General features: G+C 37.5%; 1 protein-coding gene across 9 annotated transcripts in view; it reads left to right on the forward strand.

Annotated features, from left to right (window-relative positions):
* The window catches only part of MPP7 (MAGUK p55 scaffold protein 7), a 156395-nt gene that overhangs the window by 108477 nt on the left and 35331 nt on the right, over window positions 1-12587 (forward strand). For all 9 annotated transcript variants that reach the window (XM_074574387.1, XM_074574395.1, XM_074574388.1 and 6 more), the window contains 5 exons: window positions 6699-6780; window positions 7718-7803; window positions 9635-9709; window positions 10333-10529; window positions 11050-11114. In XM_074574387.1, coding sequence (XP_074430488.1) covers window positions 6699-6780; window positions 7718-7803; window positions 9635-9709; window positions 10333-10529; window positions 11050-11114 — 505 coding nt within the window. The remainder of the gene's footprint in view (window positions 1-6698; window positions 6781-7717; window positions 7804-9634; window positions 9710-10332; window positions 10530-11049; window positions 11115-12587) is intronic.

A 12587-nucleotide genomic window follows, 5' to 3' on the forward strand; every position in this document is an offset into this window, starting at 1 on the left:
GCCCATGGGCATAATTAAAAGTTTGACCATATGGAAAGTTTTTACTTTGTTTTAACATATTAAACATTTTTTTCCCCAAATATTTAAATCACAGCTTTAAGCTTTCCTGTTTTTTATCAAAGAAATTCTTTGAGGGAGAAAACAGACTTGCTTTAGGATTTAGTATCAGAAAGAGTATCAATTCTGACAGGTGTGAATAAATTTGAACATATAGTACAAGATGAGTTCTAGTTGAGCAGCTTAATTTTAGTGCTAGTGAAAACACCTTTATTATTGTTTTTTCTTGAATATATGTCAGAAAAATCTTAAAATCTGGATTTATATAATTTCATGTTTCAAACATGATTTGCTACTAAGACTTTTGTGAGTCAAATTCTATAAGTCAATAGTATCTCAAAGTGAATCGGATAAATAGCAACTTCGAAAAAAAAACGGAGAGATTTTCTAAACCCTGTTGAGATATATGCACTGTATATCTACTTTTGAGACTTTTAAGCCCTTTTAAAGGAACAAATAGAATTGCCTAAGCCAAAGGTTATCCTTGGGCTGTTTCTCAGATTCCACTCTTGCCCGTTCACTCCAGTGGGATACTAAACTCTTCCACGTACCTGTGAGCCTGTTGTGGTTTAACCTCGGTAGGCAGCTCAGCCGCTCACTTACTTTCCCCAGTGGGATGTGGGAGAGAATCAGAGGGATAAAAGTGAGAAAACTCATGAGCTGAAATAAGGGTAAATAAAGATTTAATAGGCAAAGCAAAAGCTACAGGCATGCAAAGCACAACAAGGAATTCATTCACTACTTCCCATTGGCAGGCAGGTGTTCACCCATCCCCAGGAAAGCAGGGCTCCGTCATGCTTCGTCATGGTGACTGGGGAAGACAGCACACCATAACTCCAAACATCCCCCCTCTTCTCCTTCTTCCCCCAGCTTTTATGGCTGAGCATGACATCATATGGTATGGGATATCGCTTTGGTCAGTTGGCATCAGCTGTCCCAGCTGTGTCCCCTCCCAACTTCTCGTTCACGCCCAGCCTGCTCTATGGCAGGGCAGGGTGAGGAGCAGACAACACCTTGATGCTGGGTAAGCGCTGCTCAGCAATAATGAAAACATCCCTGTGTTATCAACACTTTTCATCACAAATCCAAAACATAGCACCATACAAGCTACTATGAAGAAAATTAACTCTATCCAGCGCAAAACCAGTACAGTTTCTGAAAAGGTGCATCCAACTTAGTACGACTGTTGTGATACGGAGGTAACAAATAAGGTTTTTTTATTAGAACTTTTACTAGACAGAACGCAGCTATGGAAAATATAAAAAAAAAAAAAAGTGAGAAAACTCAGTCTTCAGTTTGTCAAGACTGTTTAGTGTAATTACGATGGCGAAAATAGCCGTCTAATGGAATCTGTGATAGACCTGTTACTAGGAAGAGGCAAAGAGCCAGGACCTAATCGTAGCCTACAACTACTTGAGAGTGGGGAGTTCACAAGGACGGTAGAGTCAAACTCTTCTCAGCACTGAAAGATACTAAAACACAGGGTAATGGCCACAAGTTGCAGCCATCTTTAGACTGAGAATGATGAAATTTCATTCAGTGGGAAGTACAGCACTGGAACAGGCTGGCCAGAGATGTGGTATCTCCAACCTATTCCATAAGGCAGTGGCTGACGTGATCTGGCATTGACAGTAGTCCTGCTCTGAGCAGGAGATCGGCCTAAATGACTTCCAAAAGCTTCCTTTCAACCAATATGTCAAGGACTGTATGTTACTGTAGGGGAAAGGACTGTTTGTGGTCTTCCCAAATCCCTAGCCTTTTTTGATGTTTTATTTTTGTTGGAGAAGAGCTTATGGTGAGTTCTGTTTTGTGTGTTACTTGCCATCCAGGAGGACTTCGAAGAATAGCGTCCTCCTCTTCCATAATCCACCTTCAATCCATTTTAACATTATTAATGTTTAAGTCAAACATTACTTTCTTTGTGGCAGATTGGTAGTCAATTATTCATATGACACTATCACCACAATACAGAACGAACCTATTGTTTGAGTCTTTGCCTTCCCCAGATTATTTTTTTTTTCTTAGGTAGAGATGAGAAGAAACATGGATAGTAATTCAGATAAGGTCTTACCAGAGTATGGCACAGTAGAATAAAGAAAGACAGGTTTATGCTAGGTATATTAGATCTACCGCATCTATGCTTCCTGAAGTTGTTATACTAAGGAAAGGATATGCCATTATCTATGTTTACTAAACTATTTAAAATTTCATTTTTTATTTATTTCCATGTTGTTTTAATTGCTTTTTCTTCACAGGTTTTTCTTAAGTCTTGGATATTGTTAGCTGGGTACAGATCAAAGAGTCTCTACTTACTCAGTTTATCTATTCACTATTCTCCAGTCATAAGGTCTGGCTTCCACTTGCATAGTTATGTCAGGATTCTTGCTACTGAAGTTGAGATTTGGAGGTACCATACAATATTTTTATGGGATGGACATTGTCTGCTTTCTTGACTTGAAGATACCGAGCTCTTTGAACTCTTCCTTCACCCCAGATACATTCTCATTCTCTTTGTATGCAAACAGTAGAGACTCTTTTTCTGCAAAGCAGTAAGATTTACATCAGCTGCACACCCTGGACGTTCTTGAATTGGATATCTCCTTTGGATGACTTTCAACGGTACTCTCTGTGAAGTAAATTAGACACTCTCTTAACTTCTTTGGAATATATCTAGTGACCATTTTTATATAAAACTGCACCACATTTCCTCTTGTACTTGTTCGTGCTTTTCTCTGAGTTAAGCACCTCACCAGTGTTCTGAGCCGGTGTTAATCACATATTAATGAAGCCTGAGTTCCCAGGAGTAATCAACTTAAAAGGAGGGACACACATGGTTTGTGGGAGGGCATTCTGTTTGCCAGATTTCATCAGTTCAGAAGTCAGTGATAAACTTCCCTCCAGTTTTTTGGAAGAGATGATTTAAACTTTTTGTTAATCTCTCCACATTTTTTTTATAAATACTCTATTAGTGAATGCCATTCTAGCAGTGTTTCACTCAAGTGAGATGAAATTTTGTGTTAGGAGGTTTTATCTGAACAAAGTAATTTCTAACATCGCTGAACCTTATGTAGAGAGAAGTAGACACGTCTCTTTTCAGAGATAGTCTAAAATTAACCTGGCTATAATTAGGCTTTTTATCAGGTAGTTTGGAGGGGTTTTGCTTAAGCCCACCTCTCCAGGGCTTTTTCAGCCACTTCAGTTTTCCTGATAAGCATTCCTGATATCTGAGATGTACAGCCAGGCGACCAGGAGTTTGGCTCCTGACTTCTCACTACTTCCAGCTCCCAAGTGATATTCCAGGTTTGTTAGAGCTGTCACACAGTTGGCATAGGATAGGATGCTTCTTCACATTAAGATGGTTGCTTCTTCATCACACAGGTTCATTTCACATGAATTTAGCCATTTGAAAGCTAATCTCAATGCTGCATCTATAGTCAAGAGAAAAATAGGCAGTTCTGGAGAATAAACTGTGCCATCTATTTAAGATGCCTTTCTTAATGAAAGGATGATTCATTCTCCAAAGCTGCCTCTTTCTTTTCATTCACGGTAGGAGGAACGAACCTAGACACCTAGCTTGAACTAGACACCTGATTTCCATAGCTGAACTTGGGTGAAAACAATTGTGATTTAAAAGAGTCGTTCACATGTTCTGCTCATGCAAATTCCACAGCTCTTCCTTACCTCTCACTCTGAGTCCCCGAGCTCGGTTCTTATTAGTGACTGTCTTATAGGTGGGATTAATTTGGGTGTAGGGTCAGCCTTAATGTGCATAGTCTACATGTGTGTAGACAAATACTGGTATTCGTCTTTGCATTTTCAATAGAGAATGAATTAAAATAAGGTTTATTGAAGTACTTACATTCGACATGTGCATGTGCTTTTGTTTAATGGAAAGGTATGCAAAAATATTACTGATGTTTCAAACTTATTAATAATTTATTTTACAGGCTAGTGTTTCTGTCTTTAAAAATAGAGGTTTATAATGTTTATATTCTGGAATCAGCAGATAAATGGATGAACTAATAAAGCTCACATCTGTGAAATCCTGGGTGATGCTCACCAATCAGTGTTACTACATTAAAACTGAAAAAAAAAAATCAACAACCCAACCCAAAAAACAGTGAAAAAGCCTTGCTGAAGGAGCTTGTATTATTTTTAGTGCTTTTGCATGGTATACCTTTAAACATTTTCTCAGTCTGATCACCATATGGCTCCCAAACTCCTTATTTTTCCCTTTAAAAGCATTTTAAACTGAGCTATGCTATTACATCTGTATATGTCTCATTTAGGGTAGCTTACACTTTTGGCTAGCAACACTGAAAATATTTTCCAGCTCTCAAGGTCCAGTCTAACCTTCTTCCATTTTTAAAGCTCTAAATGAGGAGCTGCACTGCACATGTAACTGAAAGTACTGGAGCTGAACATCTCATAAGGAGAAATTCTTGCCAGATTATATATACCTCATAGTTTAAGCAGGGCTGGCAGCAGTACAAGAGAAGCTGCTTTTTCAGAAAGCAACTCTTTGGGTTTTCAAAAAGAAATCCACTTGTGTTTGATGATTTCTTTTTAAGTATTCTAAATTGGGAGGGAAGGGGAATTTAAGACACCCCCATTTTTCTTTGTATACTATAGGGTGCAGCAAAAACACATAAACTCAAATAGTGCTTTTCACGGGTCTGCCCATTCACTTTCAATTTGCCATAAAGGAGTTACTGACAGTGAGCTAACTTGGGTTAAATAATTTCCCTGAAAATTCAGACTTGATTTTCTGCTGATAATTCCACGTAATTCCAAATTACCTGTTGCCTTTACGGGGGCATCTTTCAAATCAGCTAATCTGTGCTAGGAATTCATTTTGTGCCAGCACATTGGTAGCGATAATCGCATAAAGAGTGAAGTGACCGTTCCACGGGGACAAGAGCTTTATCGTTACTTCCAGATGCCGGCTGGGTCAATACTGTGATCTTCGATCGCACATGAGATTTTTCTTGGGTCTGTCTAAAAACAAGGTGAAGAACCTGTTTTCAGACATGAGCATTAGGGCCTGCAGTAGCGGGGTGATGGCAGTGGAAGGCTGTCAGTCATTGCTTGCCTTTTGCATTCGGTGGCATTTAATAGTGTTGACTTCTAGGCATAAAACCTTTCCTTTCAAGGCTTTTTCCATGATTAATTAAGAGAGCCTCTGGTTTATGTGGACAATAGAGTGGAAACATCCTGTATTTATATTTGGCTCTAGCATCCTAATGCTGCTTTTTTTTCTTTTTTTCTGAATATATCCATCAAAAAGATGCTTTGTACTTTTAAGCAGATGTAACTTTCCAGGTATTAGTAATAAACTTCAAATTAATAGCTGTTGCTGCAAGGTCAAAACTTAATATTGTGATATAGGCTAGAGGGGTTAGTACTTTGTTTAATATTCCTAATAGTTTTGCACAAAAGTCTAATCATGAGTTTTTAAAAGGAGATTAGCTGCAGCTAAATCTTTATCTTTTTGAAACTCTCAGATTCATTTGAAACTGTAATACAAACAAATGCTTACCAATATAATTACATTATAAACAACACATAAGAATAAAGCTGGCAAATTGCATAATTACTTTGCTTCTGGATAGAACGTGTGCAGAAAAAAAGCTGTTGGACAGGAGGTGCTTTTTTTGTGTGTTTTGTTTTTTTTTTTAAATACTGGATCAAATAACCTTTTTGGAGGTGATTATACAGCATGAGTTATCTAGCTAAAATCCCCCTCGTTATTCTGTGGATTCTGCCTTCCAGAGCAGGGCCAGCATTTCCCCCCTCCCTCCTTCCCATCTGCCTGGAAGGTCTGGCACCACAGCCTAGGCAGGGGCTCCGTGCCTCCGCTTCCCGTCCCTGCTCACTGGTCACCGCCGCCGCTGCTGCTGCTTCCCCATCACCTTGTGCCTCTTCTCAGCGCACCCTCGCAGTTCTAGTTGGAAAGGCATTTTTCTCATCTAGACAGCTGTTCGCTGGAAATTTAACTATGTGATGTCATTTTACCTAAATGCCTTGCTGCTGTGTTTGTGTAATGTATGAAAGCAGTCATGACTAATGCAGGAAATGTTCCCCTCCTCCGCATTTCTGTCCCTCGGGTATTCCAGGTGAGCCCTGACATGCAGGGGCATTTCTCAAATTCATGTTTATTTATTCATAATGTTGTAAAGCAAAACTATGATCAGTGGGTACACAGGCAGTTCTGAGCGTAAAGTGCAACTGTTATGAACACAGATAAGCTTTTTGTACCCAACATGGCCTGTTTTAATGGAGAAAAAACAATTTATCAATTTTTAGTAACAGTTAGTACAGTTTTAGCAGCAAACTCAAGGAAGGTATGCTGCAGTTACCATTAAGTCACCATTAAGTCGAAAACTAAACTTCTTGTTTCATTTGTCCAAACTGCATGAGTCAATTCTGAATGGAAAAGTTGTCACATTTTAATAGGATGGCAATAGAACAACATCTTTTGTGTATTCTTTTCATGAGCAAGTATAATTTCTGGCATATTCACACATAGATATGATGTCAACTTTTTGCAGTTTTACATAGCAAATGTTTTTTTAGTGAAGTGAGTTAAAATTATGGTAAGATTAACCAAATAACTTTTTTTTTTTTTTTTTTTTTTTAAGGGTGCTACTATTAAAAGGGATGAACATACTGGTGCAATTGTGGTGGCCAGGATAATGCGTGGAGGAGCTGCAGACAGAAGTGGTAAGGTGTTACTGCTTTCCGCTAGCCATTCAAGTTCTATAACTCAGAAAAAGATGAGATAAAATGGGAGCGTTTTGTACACATGAAATACGTCACTATCAGAAGCAAAAGTATTTGGGGTTTAGACGGCTTTCCAAAGTGATATTTCAGTACTGGTGAAAGTATTCATGCTGAATTTTTTCCCCAATTCACTTGCAACCAGCTGTCTTTGAGTTAGTAGATACAGGGTTTTTTTGAGATGTATCGTGATTCGTTTCCAGTTGAAGACATCCACTTAGAAATGATAGGATACACCAAGATTACAACCTGCTGATGGAGCAACTCAGGATGGCTACATTATTTTGTATTAGTATATCCATTTGGAGTTTCAGCTGGTAATTCTCAAAATACCAGCACATCTTTGACTGCCGTTGTTTAGTTTGGAATGCTCCAAATCTTCAAGAGCTCAAGCAAGAGGTCCTGAGTTATACTCTGAAGGGCTTCTTTTCATTGAAGAGAATCTAGGACAGCTGTGTTTCACACTTAGATGGGGTAATGGAGTATGTCTAGATATATATATTTAAATTAGGAAGCATTTGTCCCACAAATTAGCGCTCACAGCCTAAGTGATCTTTGCAGTACTTGCAGCTGTGTAGCAATAAGAAAGTAGTATAAGTAGAAAAAGAATTGGCACAGACATTTTTCAAACATCTGCATGAAAGTCTGGAAAAGTCATAGAGAAATGGTACTAATTTGCAGGAAGAAGGAAGGGAGGTGAGTAAACCAACCATCTCAAACTTATCTGTGAGGACACTAACTATTGTTGTGTTCACCATATATTCCTGCTTGTAAGTTAGAACTTCAAGTGGATGAACAAGGGAGAAAAAAGCTGAATGTTAATGGCATTTTTTGTATAATAGATAACTACAGTTTAACAACTCCTCTTTGCCTTCTATAGGTCTTATTCATGTTGGTGATGAACTGAGGGAAGTCAATGGGATTCCTGTAGATGATAAAAAACCTGAAGAAATAATACACATTTTGGTAAATACCAAACATTCTAAAATTAATGTAGGGGAGTCAAGAAGAAGTAATTAGATTTACAATTTCTGGTGTATTTCTTGGAAAAAAGTATGTTCTACAATAATGCCTTTTCTTCCAGTGCCATCATTTACAAAACTCTATTTCGTTTCTCTTAAAGAATGATTTTTCCATGCATTACACATGTATGCAATTACAGATTACTTGTAAAAAGTTCATGATGGTAATATGGCTGTAAATATGTTGCAGAATGTTTCAGACATCAATGTATAATCGGCAGTTTTTAAGGCACGCCATAATCTGTTGAATTAAAACTATTATAAATTTATTCATTACTCGGGGGTTAACTCCATGTGAAAATTAATTCATAATACATGTACTTGATAGAATAAACTAAGTGGTATATGAAGATTGTTTTTTATATTGATTTGCAGTATACAGCCATATATATGATTATGTTTGCACTCCACTGAACTGCACAATCTCTAAAGCCAACCTGATTACTCACTAATGGAGCGCTATTGTGAATTGAGTAATTTAGATTTTTTCAGAAGTATTTAATATTTTTACAGCAAAGAAACCAATGAGTGTCATGACAGGTCTTTATGTTCACAGTGTAGGCATTTCTATATACATAAATACTTTGGTGTCCTGCTGAATTGAATGGCTGTCTCACAGTTTTGGTTCAATAACTGAGATGATTCATTTCAAATGTTAGCCTGCTGATATTCATACTTGCTTTATGGTTTTTTGTTCCCTACAGAAACATATTTTCCTGCAGAAATTAATATTTAAAAATCTCTAGAAACACAATAGCGCTAGAAAAGGTGTGAACAATTTCCCCATTTACCTCCTCGAGGTACAATATAAACATCAAAAGCTAGTTAGAGCTTGTTTCAAAAGTAACAGAAATATTGATTCCAGTCCTACGGCTGGTGAAATAAGAACTTGGCTGCTGCTTGTCAAACAGTGAGCTCCTGGATCGCAGACATGCCGGCAGAAGTATGTCTCGCTTGGTAGTGGACAGGCCTGTTTCCATTTTGCTTAAATCGTTGGCTGTCTGTTGCACTCTGCTAGTTTTATGAAACTTGTCGGCTGCATGCAATAGTAGCAGAGGCTCCAGCTGATTAGCACTTCCTTCAATAGCAAAATGTCACTGAGGCAGTGGGAATATATTGTGGTTAATAAGTAAAATGCAGCCAGACACACTTTAAGTGGGATATAGGGAACGATGAATGGATGAGGTGGTTGATGATGGCTAACTTGTTTTAAGATTTATAGTGGAGGGCTTTTTTTCCATTTAGTACACGTAGTCTATTCAAAAATGTTTTTCTTTTCTAGTTTCTTAAAGTTGCCAAAAGAATAAATCCCCCCCAAAAGTTTTATGTGATAAATATGGCACAAGCCTGTTTGAATTTTTCTATCGTGGTTTTTTTTTGAAAAATGAAATGTTAGTTGGATTTTTCCAGGGGTGTCCAAACAGTGCCAGGAGTCCAGCAGTTGCTTCTGATATGCACACATTTTAGCTGTAGCATTTGCTCCTGTTTTCAGTGCAGAAGTGAGACCTCTGAAACATGCAGGTCCCAGTTTTTAACAGTCCATCTCTTCCCACCAGTGAAGCAAATAAAACAGAGTGTTTCAAGTGGGTATTTTAATCTTTGCAATGCAAAGTTTTTTATGGCGAAGCTGTCAAACTCTATGGATCGTGCTTGGGAAAGGATAGATTCATTATATTTGAGTATTTTTAAATTAATTTGAATTTCTTTTCTTTTTAAGATTTCTTTGAAACGTACAGCTTAATTCTCACTGCATCTTCTTTTCAAATGTTCACCAGGCTCAGTCTCAAGGAGCAATTACGTTTAAAATTATACCTAGTGTGAAGGAAGAAATGCCAGTGAAAGAAGGCAAGGTAGGCAAGACTATTTCAGAAGCTATTGCAGTCACTGTTATGCTGAGAATATATATTGTTTGCTTGGATAACAGAACCAAGAATGTGATTTATGCTTCTGGACTCAGTTTTTCTAATGTGACAATGTGTAGTGCACTGTACGCTTCAATACTCACGTGCTGGATTTACAAGTGGGTGTAACAGGGTTCTTAAGCCCTAACTCTACAGACGTGAAGTTGACCCAGGCAATCTTCAGTCTTCTGCTTTCAAGTACTCCTGGCTTGCTTCCAAGTACTCCTTTTCTTCCATCTTACACTGAGTAGAAGATACTTGATAGAACCTTGGTTCGAAAGTATCTTCTCTTTTGTTCCCCATATGGGCACGCTGTTCACCCTCAAAGTCCTATTTGCCTCAGATCATAGAGCCTTTATTACATTGGGATTGTGGTTGCAGAAGCAATGAATTTAACATTCCCATATGAACTTTTAATGTTAAGACGTCCGTAAGGATGTTTTACAGCAGTAAATGTTTATTGCTTTACATTATTTAGTTCAATGGTTTTGAACAGTAAAAGCAAAAAAAGGAGATACCTTTGGATTACATTTAATTTTTTGATTCTAAAGATAAGCCATGGTTTGTTTCAGATGTTTATCAGAGCCCTATTTGACTATGATCCTAACGAGGATAAAGCAATTCCTTGCAAAGAAGCTGGACTTGCTTTCAGAAAAGGAGATATCCTTCAGATCATGAGCCAGGATGATGCAACCTGGTGGCAGGCCAAACACGAAGGTGATGCCAATCCCAGAGCAGGCTTGATCCCTTCAAAGCATTTCCAGGAGAGGTGAGCTACTGAGAAGCATATTTTCATTATTTTTTGTAGTAAGAGAAGACACTTATTTGCCGAGTTAAGTTAGCATAGTTGTCACATGTAGCGCTCATAGATTTACATGGGTATGATAAACCTGCATTTGCAGCAAGACAACTGAACTTGGAAACGTGTTGCTGAAATACTTTGGATTTCCTTATTTGTCTGGCTAGAATTAATAATGACAAAAACTGATAGGATAACACTCATCCAGATTGAAAGAAAAAACATATGGAAAATTGCACATCAGTATCTGTATTCACACTGATGTACTATGCAGGAATAAGAACTGCAGCAGGTTTTGGAGAGGGTACAAAAATTTGAGGCTGAGGATTTAATTTTTTTAGATTGTGAATAGATTGCATTGTTTTAACTTAATTTCTTGTAAAATCTTCGGGATTGCAATAGTCTCCTGATGTTAAGTGTTTATTAATCCCAAACTTGCAGTGAAAACTGAGGAGTTTGTGTCTTTCCCCTACCACCTTCCATTTTATAGGAGATTTGCACTAAGAAGACCAGAAGTGCAGATTCAGCCACTGAAAATTTCCAACAGAAAATCATGTAAGTTTGTTAACGTGGAATAGAAATCAGACTCCTGATCTCTAACCTTATAAAATAGCAGTTTGTTTCAGCCCTGTAACTACACGATGCATTTCTCCTGTGCACAATAGCTTCTTGATCACATTGTATCGGTAGGAAAATAAATATAAGACCTGAAATTAGAAGCTTTAAAAGCAGCTAACATTTTTTCCCAACCCTCTGACTTTGTTTTTGAAGCACCAAGCCCAATTAATGTTTTGATATATAGTATTTCAAAGGTTGAAATATTACAGGAAATAGTACAGAATTGGCCCAAGAGTTTATATAATTTGGAATGCATCAATACAGTGAAAGTTATATTGAGAGTGAGATAAAAGGTCGCGTAGTCTCCCCTTCTAACCGCCGTAGATTTGGTGATTTTTTTTGTGTCCTATGAAGCAGCACAAATTTTTAAAAGTCAGGACATTCAGTTCTTTGTCAGGCTTTCACAGAACCATTTCTTACTGGTTTTGAAAACAAATTCATTCTTAATAGCCTCTGCTTTTAAATACAGTAGTTGCACAATATAAGAAAAATAAGCTCTAAGGAAGTGCATACATTGAAACAAATATTTTCTTTCCACTGGAATTTACATCAACATCTGTTTTAAGTATTATTGCATATTTTACTTGACCTGTTATTTCTTTCAGTTGTACAGATCATAACAAAGTGAGTACAATGTAAGAAACTATCACGCTTCAGTAGGATCTAAATCTTAAATGCAAAGATGTTTGTGAGTTCAACTAGAAATATTCAGAAAGTGGTCTGAAATTTCCAACCATCTTTCATTCTCTAACATTAAAACAAAACGTACGGGTACTATGGCATACAATGGATGCTGGCACACTAAGTGCAAAACTAAATGCTTTTAGCTTTAAAACTTCTCACCAAGGTTCCTGTTGAAATTTTCCTAACTCCTTGCTATGACTTTTGTGTTCTGAAGTTTGACAATTACTGTTAGTTTTCTAATAATCTGCATTTTCTATCTTTCATTCCATTTCGCTATTTGATTGCGTGCCCTAATGCTATTGTTAACTCCAAAGCCCTTGATTAGCTTTGTAATTACAATAATAGACTACGTGATTGCACTATAGCTTTTCTAATTTACATAGATCTTAGAAACAAAGAGGAGCTCCTCCGGCTTGTAGTAAATCTGTTGTTTTTCTAGGTTCTAGGTCAAGTTGCTCTGCCCCAGTTTTGGAAAAGTGTCTGATCCCAGGGTATAGCTATTTCTCTCTGTCCACTGTTCTTGAATCTGGATAATACCCTCAGCAAGAGCCTTCAATTAATGTGGCACTGGTGCTTTTGAAGAGGTAAATCAGCTGCTGCAACAAAACTGCATGATTCCTTTTGTAATGAACTGCATCTTTTTAGTCACCTTCAAGTGAAAGGTTTTACAAGATGCATCTCACGCTTCCAAATAGGCAGCCTGAACTTGATTGGGAATTGCCAAAA

Source organism: Larus michahellis, chromosome 2, assembly GCF_964199755.1.
Source record: "Larus michahellis chromosome 2, bLarMic1.1, whole genome shotgun sequence".
Classification (NCBI taxonomy): domain Eukaryota; kingdom Metazoa; phylum Chordata; class Aves; order Charadriiformes; family Laridae; genus Larus; species Larus michahellis.